The sequence below is a fragment of the Triturus cristatus genome, chromosome 9 (assembly GCF_964204655.1).
Source record: "Triturus cristatus chromosome 9, aTriCri1.1, whole genome shotgun sequence".
In the NCBI taxonomy this organism is placed as follows: Eukaryota; Metazoa; Chordata; class Amphibia; order Caudata; family Salamandridae; genus Triturus; species Triturus cristatus.
Window position 1 is genome coordinate 672876077 of NC_140592.1, and position 15669 is coordinate 672891745.

General features: G+C 44.2%; 1 protein-coding gene across 1 annotated transcript in view; it reads right to left on the reverse strand.

Moving 5' to 3' along the window:
• Positions 1 to 15669, reverse strand: part of SF3B2 (splicing factor 3b subunit 2) — a 355029-nt gene that overhangs the window by 294747 nt on the left and 44613 nt on the right. Inside the window, exons 4-6 of the mRNA XM_085625740.1 lie at positions 14390 to 14701; positions 1079 to 1172; positions 673 to 773 (exon numbers count right to left, since the gene is read on the reverse strand). Of these exons, the coding sequence (XP_085481866.1) occupies positions 673 to 773; positions 1079 to 1172; positions 14390 to 14701 (507 nt within the window). The remainder of the gene's footprint in view (positions 1 to 672; positions 774 to 1078; positions 1173 to 14389; positions 14702 to 15669) is intronic.

Genomic DNA, 15669 nt, shown 5'->3' on the forward strand with positions numbered 1-15669 from the left:
TTGATTCCGGAGAGTCTTCTTCGATCGGAATCGGGCACAGGCCATACATTTCGACTCATCGTGATCCGGTGAGAGACATTTGTTGCATACCGGGTGGACGTCGATGTGTGGGTATTTTGCGTGGCATAAAGGACACCGTTTGAATGGAGTCCTCGATTCCATCGTCGATGTAAGTTCGATGTTCGGACCAAACGAATCCGAAAGGCTGGAAGAAGGTTCTAAAGTAGTAAAGAAACTAGTCGATACCGAACGGGAACAGTACCGACGAAAACTAAAGGCCTTTTGGCCTTAAACTGAATTTTCCTAACTTGAGCTAAGATAAGCACATCCGAACCCAATGGCGGAAAAAAACAATCTAAGGATGGAGAGGATGCCCATGCGCACTGTGGTCCAGGGGAGGAGTCACCTATCTCGTGATACTTCAAAGACTCTTCCAGGACAACAACGTGCAAACATCCGGACCCAACACTAGGCGGCGATCTATGCACAGATATGAATTCAGCAGCCCACATGCCTCGAACTTTGAGGTTCTTCGTTGACCTGTACTGCAGCTTTCTGAGCTTCGCCAATCCACCAGATTGAGCTTGCTTTCTTTTAGTGGTTACTCGCCCCAGATGAAATAGCAAGGCTCTGTATAATTAGCCTTATAGGGAAGTAAAACTATGTCCTTACCTCACGGCTATCTTCTCCCGGAGGAGGTGGGGCACCACGTGGTCTGCTGACTGAAGTTGTAATGGTTGTTCCAGGTGAAGGAGCACTAGAAGAAACACTAACTGCAAACAAAAGCAAGAGGGAAAAAACATAACAAATTAAAAGGGGTTCTCAAATTAACTGTAGAAAACAAGAAAACCATACCCCCTGGCCCAGGCCATCCACACGAGGACTACATGAGCCAATCCAAGCCATGATTGAATATTTATCACACCCTAACTCACCAAAGCTGTGGATATCCTATGAACCACTCATATTTCTGGCCGCACCCACAGAAAACTACTCCAAGCCTCTTCCAGGAATTCTTTTTAATAACTGTCAGGGGCCTATATGACAGAGCAGAATCCCTACCATGCAGCCAGCTTACCTCTTGAGGACATGGACACCGCTGGCCTGGATCCTACATCTGAAGGTCTGGATGTCGCAGCATTCATTTTTGCCATCTCCTGCTGCTGCCGCTCCTGTTACAATATTTTAGAGATAGGTCAAAAACTGCGGTTTTAAGGAGTGGAGAAAAATTGCTTCAATGAAGGATAGTATCCACAAACCATAAAGTGCATGAAAGTCCCTATTCCCAAGGAGACCTGCCTGCCAGGAAACCTCAGCAGTGAGATTCACTTCATGCAGCCCAAAAAAGAAGAAACTGATTCCAGTATGCTGGGCATTGAAACCTGAAGCAAGGATGAGGATGACTGATGCTCTGTGTAACTAATGAGGTGAGGTAACTTTCAAGGTACATTCCAAAATGTTAATACATATCTTGTGAACCCACTTCCATCTGCAACAGGTTTATGAATTGGGTTTTCAATGCCTTCCACAGTTAACTGGGTATCTTTTTTTTTTTTTAATGTCACATAACAGCCATTCTATTCATAACTTGCACCCCAAATGCAATGTCTTTGGCCAGACCCAGTACTCAAGACTTGTCGGTAACTTACCAACATGTCTCAGTGAAGTGATAGTAAATAGAAAGGCAACTTTCCATGAGAGAAACTGTAATGGACAATTGTGTAATGGTTCAACTGGTGGACCCATAAGCCTTGTGAGAACAAAGCTAAGGTTCCAGATAGGTGCAGGTGATCCCTGGGTGGTATTATTCTTTTAAGACCTTCCATAAAAGCTTTAATTACTGGAAGTTTGAATTGGGACAAATGTCTGTTTTGCAGATACGCAGTTACCGCTGCAAGATGTAATCGAATAGATGTACAAGGTAAGCCAACTCGCTGTAGATGCAAAAGATACCAAATAATATTTTTATAGATGCATCAAGCGGATAAAATGTGTTATTTTTACAATATAGACAAACCATTTCCACTTTACGGTATAACATGCTCTAGTGGTAGGTTTTCTTGCTTCTTTCAGAATTGTCATGAAATCTGGTGGTAGGTTTAAATATCCGAACTCTATGACTTCAGGAGCCAGATCGTTAGGTTGAGCTCCTTTGGGTCTGGATGTCTGATGTCTCCACAGTGCTGAGTGAGAAGGTTGTAAGTGAGGTGCAGGTTTTGGTGTGGCACTACTGACAGTTCTAGTAGTGTGGCGAACCATGGCTGAAAAGCCCATGTGGGCGCCACTAGAATTAGTGTGAGTGGTGTCTGTCTGAGTTTCCGAACCAGCAACAGGGAGAGGCGAAAAAGGTTAGCAAGTATCCCTGATCAGTTCATCCATAGGGCATTGCCTGGGAATAGATGGTGTGGGAATCAGGAGGCAACGTTTGGGCATTTTGAGTTCTCTGCTTTGGCAAAGAGATCTGTGAAAATCCCCTTTTTTGGAAGTACGGAGGGAGAACATGGGGATGTAGTTCCCATTCGTGTACTTGTTGTCTCATCCTGCTGAGGAGATCGGCAAACTGGTTGTGCATTCCTGGAAGGTGTTCTGCTAGAAGAGTACTTTTCTGAGGTATTAATCAACGTCAAATGGTCTGAGAGAGGCGTGACAACTGTAGAATGTGTGTGTCCCCTGTTTTTGTACATAGTTGTCATATTGTCCGCACGGACTAAGACAACTTTCCCTTCTAGGTGAGGCTGGAAAGATTTTAGTGCTAGTTGAATTGCTAGAAGCTCTCATTAATTGATGTGGAGACTTCTGTGTTTGGTATCCCATAAACCTTGAATTGTTAGATTTTGCAGATGGGCACCCCAGCCTTTAAGAGATGCGTCCGCTGTTTGTAAGACTTGTGGAATAGGGTCGATGAAGGACCGCCCTTTTCGTTTTTTGTGCTCCACCACTGCAGAGAGAGATGAGTGTGGCTGTCTACCAACACTAAATCTGTTAGTTGACTCTGTGATTGATTCCACGGACGTGCTAAACATTCCTGTAGAGGACGCATGTGTAATCTTGCGTGAGGCACAACTACAATACAGGATGCCATCATTCCTAACAGCCTCATGAAAGTCTTCAGTGTTGGGTACTGGTTGGTTTGAAACTGTAGTAATAAAGTTTGAAAGTTTTGATTCCTGGCTGCATTGGGAAAAGCTAAAGCTGTGTGAGTTTTTAGCGTTGATCCTAGATAGGTTTGCAGTTGTGAGGGGTGAAGACGGAACTTTTGTGCATTGACGGTAAATCCCAATTGATGGAGAAGGTGTATGGTAGCTTGGGTGTGTTGTAAACACTTTCTCTGTGTGTTGGCTTTGATGAGCCAATCGTCCAGATATGGGAAGACATGAATTTGTGGTATTCTTAGATGAGCTGCTACTACTGCTAGACATTTTGTGACTACTCTGGGTGCAGTAGTCACTCCGAATGGAACTACTTTGAATTGATAGTGGTTTCCTGCTATCACAAATCTGAGATATTTGCGATGTGCTGGGTGGATAGGAATATGAAAGTATGCATCCTTCAAGTCTAGTGTCGACAAAGTCGCATTGATGTAAAAGTGGAAGCACTTGTTGAAGGGTAAGGATAAGATACTTACCTGTAATCCTGTTTCTCTTCCAGGGGTATCCTCATTTAAGTCATAAACACTGAGGATTCCTGCCCACATGCGGGGACCCCGGAATCTATAAAAGATTCCCTTTTAAAAACATATATATACAGCTATATATGTATATACATATATCATTTTTTCACAAACCAAAGCAGCTTTCCAACATAAATCAAAGGCTAATCAATGTTCTGAAACTTCTGCTTTTGCAACTATAGATTGGAGAAAAAAAGGCAAGCAGGAGGAAAAGAATCACTTGAACTCTCTTTAATGACCAGAAGGAAGTTAATCTGCAAAACAGCAGGCATTGTTAGCCCATAGGCTGCATTGTAAATTAATAAACATAGAAAATTTAAGGAATTGTTAGCATAAACTGGCACTGTGCCTTTATGAGAGATATGACCCCCAGCTTCCCATCATGCCTCAGGGCTGACAGTTAGGTCAGTCGTTCTTTGTGGAGACCAGAGGTTCAGGGCACAACGATTTGTCTTAAAAAATGCCTTATTTGCCTTGGGAGGTGGGTGGGTTGCCCCTGGAAGAGAACCAGGATTACAGGTAAGTAACATATCTTTCTCTTCCAGGGGATCCTCATCAATAGTCATTAGCACTGAATCGAATAGCAAGCCTATCCTCCACCTGCAGGCAAATGAGAAGCAAAGAAAAGTATAGAGGCTGATTTCAGCATTGAAATAAGTTTCTCAAGGAGGCCTGGCCTACTTGAGTGTCTGCTCTGGTATCCGAGTCGAGACAATAGTGTCTCGTGAATGTATGTACCGATTTCTAATTGGCTGCCTTGCAGATTTCAGCAATTGATACATTATGTCGAAAAGCCACTGTTGTTGCCTTCCCTCTAGTGGAATGCGCATAGGAAGTCAAAAAGAGGGGCTTATTTGATAACTGGTAAGCCAGCTTGATACTTGACACTATCCATCTGGAGATGGATAGTAAGAGGCTGTAAAACCTGTTCTGATGAAATCATAGTTTACAAACAGTTAATCAGATTTTCTAATAGCCTTAGACTTGTCTAAATAGAGTTTTAAGACCCTTTTTAGGTCTAGAGAATGAAGGGACCTCTCAGCTGGAGTAGAGGGATAAGGAAAAAAGGTAGGCAGTGAGATAGTTTGGTTAACATGAAAATCCAACACCACCTTTGGGAGGAAGGAGAAATGGGTTCTTAGAACTACTCTGTTGTGGTAAAAAACAGCGTACGGCTCATTAGTGCAGAGCACCTGAATCTCGCTCACTCTATACTAGGGATTTATCAGGGTAAACTAGTAGCCAATCTGGAGGGTACCGAAGTACTCACAATGTACAATTTAGGGAAGAAGCACAGAGACTGGTGTCCTGATTGACAGGAACCCAGTGAGACTAGTCAGAAAAACATAGCAACACCAGGCAAAAAGTGGGGGCAACCATGCAGAAAGATCCTACCTTCCAACAGAGATGGAGAGGTACGTGTTGGTATGCCTTTTACTCTGCCTTTGAAATTGCTCCCTCTATAACCTCCTATATAGAAACCTCTAAAAGAAGAGGGTTGTATGTTTGATTTGAATGTGAGGGAACAGTTTTGGATCCTCCTCTATAGAATGAGTGGCGAAACAAAGCTCTATTGCATAGGTACTCACAAACTTTCTCTCGAGGGCCAAAATTATTTTGTGGTTTGTGGCTGAGGGCGCACTAGTGGGGGCGGGGTTAGTTGGGGGCGGGGCTAGAGGAAAAAATCAAAATCTTTCCCAAACAAATCAAAGTGGTACTGTAACAACTATGAGTAACACTTTCTCGCTAGCAAAATGAAACCTATAAAAATCAGAGGAATACATATGATTTCATTTACAGTCCTGTTTAGCATCAAAAATGGGCCTTTGAAGACTATTAAAACAGCAAGAAATAGTGTTTTTTCTTGTGGAAAGGTAACAGCCCTACTGGCATATGTGCGTAGTCCTGCACTTGCAAGTGTGCACCCACGCCAGCCCAGACTCAGGCGCACAATGGACATTGAGCTCAAAGAGCTTCAGCCCCCTCCCCCCTTGTGTGTGGCAGCCGGGGTTGAGACAGCTTCCCAGGCACACACACAGTCGCTGCACCTGAGTACTTCACAGGTCTTTAAAAGATCATTTAGTTGTTAACAAGGCTTTGCTGTTTTTCACCCCTTCTTAGAGCCCCTGCATCTCCACACTCCATATTGCTGGAAGAGTCAGCTCCCCCCCCCCCCCGACATTTTCAGTAGCCCCTTCCGAAATTTGGCTCTAGTTGCGCCTCTGAAATTATGGAAATAATGTTTCTGCGCTTTTCAGCTAGGTTTGCAATGTACAGATACAACTCGCACACATGCAGATATTTGCCACTGTATTCGTAAGGAAACCTAATGTACGTAGTCCTTGTGTTTTGTGTCCTGTTCTCCCTCAGAGCACACGCCGCTGCTGGCACCTGCCTGCGTGCCTTGGGTGTACTTCTTCCTCGAGCCAGCTCCCTCCAGCAGTGCAGAGTCACGGTGATGTGCATCTTCGCCTCTGTTGTGCAGGCGGCCTGGCACCGTGAATGCGGTCCTCTTTCTGTGAAAATGCAGCCTTGTCCTCTGAAGCTGGCTGAGCTGCAGCACATGCTCACCTGGCTCCTTGTGACAGACAGCTGTGGAGATTGAGGCAGGACTCTGGAGGGACCCCAGAACACATGGATGTAAACAGTAAACAGGGGCATCAGTGCAAAACGATGTCTGCAAGGTCCGCGGGCCACCAAGGAAGGCTTGCCGGGCCGCTGGCGGCCCGCGGGCCGTACTAGGAGTACCGGTGCTCTTTTGGATGGTGACTGAAGTGCTCCCATTGATTTTGTCACTTCGGTATCTTTTTTCATTTTCTCAAGTGATACATTCGCTTGAAGGCCAAAAGGGTGTTCTTTGTCAAATGGAACATTTAAAATAGACTGTTGAACCTCTGGTTTAAACCCAGATATCCTGAGCCATGTAGGTCTTCTAAGAAGAATGCTGGTGTTAATTCCCCTTGCTGCAGTCTCAGCAGCATCTAGCGCACATCTAATGGAGGAAAACGATATTATTTTCTCTCTTGCACTAGTTCCTGTCCTCTCTTTTTATACTTTTCTGGGATTTGTTGGAGTAGCTCCTCCATTTCGTCACAGTGGGCTCTATAATATCTCGCCAACAGTCCTTGTGTGTTGCTAATGTGCCAATGGTTAGCAGTTTGTGCAGCTTTTCTTTTGCCTGATGATTCAATGAACTTAGGGTCTTTGTCTGGCGGAGGTACATCTGCTGTAGTTTGAGAATTTACTCTCTCTAAGCATTGGATACCACTAGGGAATCTAAAAGCAACTGCCCCTTAATAAAAATTGGGTCAGATGGTGGAGGCTTATATTTTTTTTTATCTACCCTAGGTGCTAATATACGGACACATACATGTATAGTGTAACTCCGTGTATGATGCTACCCTTAGGATTAACTCCTGGTATGCTGTGTTGTCATCAAGAGGTGATGGTTTTGCAGGGTATAAATCAGGGTTATTATCCTTAGGTTGATCAATATTGTAATCATTTCATGGATCTATTGGTGGTGGACTATTGTCAGACCCTCCAGGATTTCGCGGTTTGCCGCGAAATCGGCACTTTTGTAAAAATGCCGCGATTTTTACAAAAGTGCCCGCGAAATCGGCACTTTTGTAAAAATGCCGCAATTTTTACAAAAGCGCCTGCGGAATCGGCAATGTACAACCCCTGGACCTAATCCCATAGTTGATGATGTTCTGCCCCCACAGGCAGAGGCGCAACTAGAGCCAATTGTCAAACATAGTTCTTTATGAGGATGACAGAATGAAATATACATTTTTATAGAAAATGCTTTTGTGAAGCCCAGACTGTAGTAGCTGGTTTTCGGGTTGCCAGCTCGCTTACTAATTCTTATTTAAGGTCCCTCTCAACTTTGATCTGTGACTGGCAGCTCTCCACACACAAACTAATAAATGGTACTGAAATGGAATCCTATGAGAAAGTTCTGGGAAGAGGACAGTAGAGTTGCATCAGTGCTTATCAGAGTGAAGAGATAAAGAGAAATTACGAGAATTTCAAAGAGAAAAGATGTGAGAGCTGCAACTGGAAAGAGAACTTGGAAGGAAAGAGATTAAATTAAAGGGGGATAATATAAGAAAAGATGGAAGAGAGGAAGGAAAGAAGGAAATGAGAACAAATGGAAGAAATGATGGAAGGAAAGATGGCTGGAGAGGTAAAATAATGGAAGAATAGGAGGAAAGATAGAAGAATAGAAGGAAATATGGAAGATAGGAAAGAACAATGAAAGGAAATAAGAAAGGTTAGATCTAGAAAAAACAGAACAATGCAAAGAATGACGGAAGGAAAGGAGGAAGATGAAATGGAAGAAGAATGAATGGTGGAAGGAAAGATGCGAGGGCAGATGGAGCACTGGAGTAATGAAGGAAAGATAAGAGGAATTACTGAACAATGGAAAGAAGAACAGAAAATGAGTGGATGGACGAGAAGATGTAAGTAGGGACGCAGTGATGAACAAATAATGGAAAGAAGGGACGAAGGATGAAGTGACAAGGAAGGATAAAAAATTTGAAGGATGGAATTCTGGATAGACGGGTTTAGGGAAAGATGAAACAATGGAATGATGAAAGAAAGATGGAGGAGGGGAGGAAAGATGACAGGTGTATATTAAACTAAACAGGAAATGAAAAGAAGAGGAAATGAAAGTAGACAAACAGCAAAGAAAATAGTGGATAAATGAAGACCTAGGAGAGAGAAAGAGAAAGAAAGACAATGAGGGAAGCCAGAAGATGAAAAGAACGAGAAGGACTTAAGGATCAAAGAATACTGAAGGTGGGAGGAAAGAAAGTGAAAGTATGAATGTAAGAAAAAGAAGGAAAAATGAATAGCAATAGGCAGAGTGGAGCTGCAGGGGCTCTTAGAAGGGGTGAAACAACAGCGAGGCCTCATTAACATGCAAATGGTCTTTGAAAGACCTGTGAAGTGCTAGGGTGCGGCTGTGTGTGTGTCCGGGAAGCTGTCCGGGCTGCCACACATGACGGGGGGGGCTGAAGCCCTTTGCGTCCAATGGGTGTTGTGCGCCTGCCCACAGGGGTATCGAAAACAACTCCCCATTAAACTCTTCTCCCCTCAATCAGGTCACCTGCTGTCCATACACTTCTGTGAGGTGGAGGCAGCATCTGATCTACTCAAGACATCTGATGGCCCAGCAAACCGGGAGCGCTTTCTACTCTGCAGGATCCTGATCCAATATAAATAAAGGACCTGATCCAAAAGGCCTTGAAGACATGTAAAGCACAAGGGCAAAGAACAACTCTGTGTGGTGCAGACCTGTGGGCTATCGCCAGAGCCTCTGACCTATCGCGGAGACCCTGATTAATCCCATTTAAAATATTAGGAGTGCCCCCATACCTACTCATTTCCCGTTTCCTTGACATGATGTTAAAATTATAATCTTAATTTATTTATATAACATTAATTTAGAGGTTGACTTTTAAGTGCCATTTATTTAGGTCTAGCATGTGTGTTTCATTTTTGTTTATTTTACTGATATGGTTTCATAGGTTTTGTCCCAAAACAAACTATATTTGATTGATTGAGAATATATTTTTACGTGCCAAACATTTTCAAGGCTTGGCTCGTGCATGGACTCTTCGAGCCAAGACTGACCCTTAGCTCGGCTTGTGGTTAATTTATTGGCTCACTCACCTCTGCTTAATAGAAATATCGATCCCGGGCAGAGATAACGTGTCTTTAATTGTTCTGCAGTAAAACTAGGGGTTACCACTGATTGTGTGTTAAATTCTGTATATTAGCTGGTTACAAATTGAGGCAAACGTGAGAGGATTATTTACAAATATTCTTCCCTTCTGCAAATCAGGAAGTTAGCTTTAGGATGTGGGAAGATGAAACCAGAATCACTTCGAGCTTTAAAATAAATGGGCAGTGGTAGGATTTCAGTGGACCTTCTCGGACCTGCTCAACAGGCCATGGCCTGTCCACGAAAGCGGTGTCCAGCCGCCCTCAGACTTTGAGGCGAGAAAAGGGTTAAGGATGTGCCAAACACCGGTCCCGCAATGTGTCAAAAGGTGTGATAACTGCTACCAACCTATACTAAAGCAAATGGAGAATTGCATTTCCAAAGGATAACAGCCTTCACCTGTGAGCTGCTTCCTCTGTTCCATATTCCAGGTTGCCTATTCAAAGTGGAATACTCTGCTAAAAGAGTTTCCATTGATTTAAGGCTGAAAATGAATGATTATGAGTGAAATAAAGTGCCGCAAAAATGCCGCTAAATTTCCATATTTGTGCCGCTAAATTTCCATATTTGTGCCGCTAAATTTGCGAATCCATGCCGCTATATCCTAGGGGGTCTGTATTGTCATCCCCCTTATCTATATCAGGCTGTGTATGTGGAGAGCCCTGTGGTGTAATATTAAAGGGGTTTGAGCCTGGTAATAGTGCAAGTGGTGGAGGGGACTGAGGGATAAGGTAGATAGAATTTTGTAGCTTGTATTCTCTGGAACAGTCTTTTGGAAGGTATTGCATCATTGGCCAAAATATGTCCAATGTCTGGATTAATGTACATTTTCTTTGGTTCATAAGTTCCAGGATAGGTTCCGGGGATTATTGAAGGGCATCTTTCGATTTCAGTGCCAAAACTTTCAATGCCGAGCTGGACCTGTCTTTTGTATCCTTTCTAGCCGATGGTTTAGGTTCCAAGAATGTTTTATCTCGACTCGAGCCGGACCCAAAAGGCTTGATATGTTGTTTTGGTGCTGAGCCCGAAGGCAGTCTCTCTGTGCCGACCCTGTCCCAAAGGCAGTGGTGGCACAGAAGCCTTTTGTTGGTGGAAATGATTTCAGTGGGCAAAGGGGCTTTGTTACTCATGGCATCCTGTCCCGCAGGAATGTCTTCTGACTCAATCTCCGGTTCCTAATCAGATTCATAGATAGAGAAGGCCTCCTCCTCTTCTGCTGCTGATGCTTCCATTTCCTCCTGTTCGGTATCTTTCTCAAAGATATCCGGTGTGTAGTCGATGTTCTGCCGCTACATGTTCCTACATAGAGCTCGACGGTCCAGGAAAGTCTTTTTGGATCATAACTATTGGCAAGCATCGCAATCTTCTTCTTTGTGCTCCGATGAGAGGCACAAATTGCAGACTTTAAGCAGGTTAGTGCGCGGATAATTGGAGTGGCACAGAGGACCGAACTGAAACAGAGTTCGCTCCATCGGCAGAAGATTGTATGATTGTGACGGAGAGGAAGTCGACCGAAATGGCTAGGCCCGAAGGCCGCCAACAACGTCTTCTCGATTGAAGATGGGAGTTTTCTTATTTTTTCAAGAGGCGGAAATAAAGGGATGCGTAAGAAACAATACCAACGAGGGTACAGTGGGTTGCGCACCGAGGGGATCCTGAAGAACGGTCTCGAACCAGAGCAACACAAACCACGTCTGAACCGGATGGTGGAAAGAAAACAATCTAACAATGGAGTCGATGCCCATGATCACCGAAAGGAGTCGCCGCCCTCCCTCGTGACTGGAAAAGACTTCATAGAAGAAAACCAACTTGCAAACATCTGGACCCAACACTAGATGGCAGGAGTATGCAAAGCACGTGTATCTAGAGCACACATGCCTCGAACACACTGTTTAGTGCCTCACAGGCAACATACTACAATTATTTCACACACAAAAACAACCCTAACGTTTTGACATCTGCAACATGATTTTACCATTTATCCACATACAAGTCAATTTTATAAATAGCAGAGGTTAGATTTGCTTCCGTTATCAACCTCTGACCTTTCCTTGATATGTTTTATTTATAGCAATATCATTTTTCAACAGGCCAGCAATGTTTAATTTGCTATAGTTTTAACAGGCTTGCTCTTACGTCTGTGTAAAGAAAAGCAAACCATCAAGTGAATCTCAAAGGTTATCAATTTACAAAAATCATGTACAATTCTTAACTATGGAAGGGGTCAGCCCTCAGAAACGTCCGGGAGATCAACAATACAGATATTATTGCGGTGGCAGCGGCCCTCCTACACCCACCTTCCAGAAGGTGGATACTCTCCAGGAGTTTGGACACTTGTCATTCAATGTCATCTGTTTTGGGATTGTAGTTCTTGTGACAAGGTTTCAGTGTTCATAACTCATTCTGCCAGTTTCCGTTGATCATCACGAACGAGGCCAAGTTCTGTAGTAATAGTGGTCATACGCAGGTTGTAAGAACGGGGAAAATCTTGCCCGTATGGAGTCGATGGAAGGAGTGGTAGCTGCAATAATAGACCCCTGTGTTTGATTTTACGAGAGGTAAGACAACTGTGACAGTGGGTAGGGAGATCACTGCAATCCGAGTAGGCTGCATTAGGCCGCAGACGACCAGAGCAACTCTGCATGAATATGTTGGTGCTGCAAGTCAGTGCCTCAATTTCTCAGAGCTCTTGGGGGCACTGGAAAAGGCCTGCCTTGCTCCCTGACCAAACGGACATGGAGGGGAGTTTGCAGGAATGAAAGAGCAGACCCATTGCATGACGCCCCACCAAAATGTCCAAGAAAGGGAACTGAAAGCAAATAAATCTAATTCAGGAAAGTCCGAGTGCCGAGAGACAGTCAAACTCCTACCCTACACCCTAAATTTAATGTCAGTATTAGGAGCATCCAGTGACATTGAAGGTGTAGGCAGTCAGATGGAGGTGAGAGTGCTTAACCACGTTGCCAAGATTTCGGGTGGGCGGTCCCTCCTTTCGTCTAAAAGCCAGGGTATGTATGCCACTCATTGTCTACTTCCACCCGCCATTGACTTCCTCAGGCTGAGCTCCAGGTGTCCCATGGATGTAGCTGGGTAGTGTGCAGCTCCGAGTCTATGATAGGAACCTTCAGCAGGCCACAGAGTGAGCCAGCAGTAATTAGAAACAGGACAGTCAGACAGCTGGCAAGCGAGACTCATCTCAACACCAAAGATCTATTATGTCCATGTTCTCAACAGCGCAGAGAAATCTCGGTAGCACTCCTGGCAAAAGCAGAAGCCCAGGCTCAGTAGGTAGGCCGCAAGCGACTCGTGGGCTAAAGGTGGCGTTGAGGCAGAGGCAAACGGGAGACAGGCATCAAGCCAGTCAGGTGAGATTTAAGGAAGCATACATGGCGACTATGCTCCAGCTAGGGCGTCCCAGTGACTAGATCAGTGGGCACTGTGCAGGTACAGTCTAGAGGTTTACTGAATGGCAGTCCCCATCGTGCAGCATCAAATCATGTCCCCTGCACGAAACTGTGTATTGTTGGATTGGCATCCAGGCTGGAACAAAGCCTGCAAAGTCTGTATAATCACCTTGCTAATATGGCATTAAAGAGAAGGAGGATTTACCGGTGGGCTAAAAAATGAACTGTATCTGCCTAGTGCTGGACCTGGTCTCTGGAAATATCTACACAAGGGTATTTTCACTGAGCGACCAACACAAGTTCAATAAGAAGGACCAAGTCTGCCACGAACACTGAGATCGCCAAAGCCCAGCGGCACAGGAGGAAGCAGGAATCAAGACCATCATCTGGGTCAAGAAGATGCTCAATCACCTTTAAATAGTGAAAAGCATTAGCCAGCACAATATAAGACTCAAGTATTTTCCTTTTCCTGCCACAGAAGGACTAAGATTCACAGGCCTATTTTAAAATCGTTTTAACAGTTGTCCTAGTCGTTATGGTTCTAGAGACTTCACTAGATGAAATAGTGGTTCATAACTAGGCCTAAAACACACAGACTATGTTTAGATGAGGTTGCAACAATGCCTCCCGACCACAGCCATTACCTTCCAAGACACAGGTAATCCAATGATTATAGGTTCAGTTGCCCATAACTGATAACTGGACAGTAGTAAATTACTTTGTGGATTCTGTCCCTATCCAGACACCAATGACTGAACACTAGGTCACTAACTGGTACCCTCAAGGAGCAACAGGCAATTTACTGGGTGGAGCGCTGCTAATGGGCTGAGAGTTGGGGTTTTGCACGATTGGGATGACACAATCTAGTCAAGCCCTGCAGTATTGTTTTAGTAACTTTATAATCCAGGCATGGTATTAGTTAAGGGCTGTCAGGAAACTGAGTTGGATGCAGAGACCCACCTCACCCTTTCTGCACCCCATTTAGACCCACTTGAGGTAGTTTAGCACTGGTAAAATGCAAGGGTCCAAGCACTCCCAAAGTGTCTCACACAGATTCCTATAAAGACCCACAGAAGAGCATTTGCCATCTAGACACCTAACAGAAATCCACTATTCCGCTAAAAGGTGCTATAACAACGTTCAAGATCATGCCTTGACCACAGAATGCGCCAACACCTGCTAAGTTGTTGTATTCATCATTTTTAACAAAACTTATTTGCTTGTTAAATAAAGCTTCTTCTTCTAAACTGAAGTACTGACTGGAAATTTAGGTCACTGATTGTTGACATATTGTATCCGTGTTTATAATTACAACACCACCCCCAGCACTTGGATTAACCTTGGACTTCTTGACCTCACTTCTATAATAGAAATTGAGTTCCAAAAAGGAGTACGTTGGTCACTTAAATGAAGAGCAATAGTAGAGTGGCAGTGGGACACCTGTAGTAAGCAAAAGTACCCACTCAGGATAGCGGCACATGACTACTGGCCTACCAAAACCTCTCATTTAACCCAGATCATCAGCTTTCAAAGACCTAAAAATTACCGTGCCAATCGTTTATTTCTCACAAGTACACACACCTGCTTTGCTCGCTCCTCCTGTTGCTGCTGTTGCTGCTGCTGCTGCTGTTGTTGCTGCTGCTGCTGTTGTTGCTGCTGCTGCTGTTGTTGCTGCTGCTGCATCAACATTGCAGACTGTTGCTGTGCCATCTTCATTCTGTCCTCCTCTGAGATCCCAGTTTGGTCAACAGATGGCATGCGGAGTGGCGGAGGGCCAATACCAGGAGGTGGCTGACGCATCTGGAAACTCATCGCCATACCTAGCGGTGGAGGTGGCGGGGCTGGCATTGGGGGCCTGCTCATCGGTGGAGGTGGCATAGGCATGCTTGGCATCTGAAAAAGAGAACATAATAGCAGACACTAAAAATGGGGAACAGAGAGGGTGAGAGCAAAGAAACGCTGGACTTAGGCAATAGCAAACCGGAAAGCAGAAAACACATGAAGAGAAAATCTGCTGTTACTCCTATACCGGCCAGCTATAGGGAATGAAGAGAGCCACATTTACAGATAAGTCCGACTGGCATGTGTAGAAGTGAGCTCTGGAACCAAGATATCATATCAAAATAACTTTGCTTGTGCATCTGTTGGGCTCTAGTACTTGCACTGATTACATTAAATCACTTCATGCTTCCTGAATGTCTACCAACATTTCCTCAAAGATACAGCCCACGCATGGCAAGGTGAGTTTTATTTAATTGCCACCACTGTGGCAATTGTCTTAGTGCATAGTTACAGACCAGCCTAGTTCATATCTGAGCCCAGTTAGCTTGCCCTCTTTTCTGCAGTTTGTTTTGGAGCATCAATGGTTGCCATTTCAAGTGCTCACAAACCTGCTTTACAAATATCAGTCAGGACATTTTCCATCCCGAGGGGTGCAGGTTAATGGCATTTAATACTAAGCTCATAAGCTCATTGACGAGATGCTAGTTGCACTCAAAATGTTGCAGAAATTTGGGCAGATCTCACCTTGCTTTAAATTTCTGCACCAGTTGACTTTGCTTCAAAATGACTTGCCTTAAACAGAAGACTCTCTTGGGTTTAGCGCCCTAAAAAGAACTAGATCTCCTCCCAGAAAAAGTCAGAATAGAATCTTATTTACTACGAACTAAGGTTGACTGGAATATATGTATGTGGTACCACAGAACAATACAAAGGATGCCACAGGCTACAAAACATGTGCCCTAAAAGAGTGCCTAGGGATCGGCAGCAGGGGACACTGCAATTTAAGATCAGTAGTCCAATCTTAGTGATATGTTAATCATCAAAAGTAAAGTAGCAAATGGCGGTTAAAGTCATTGTGG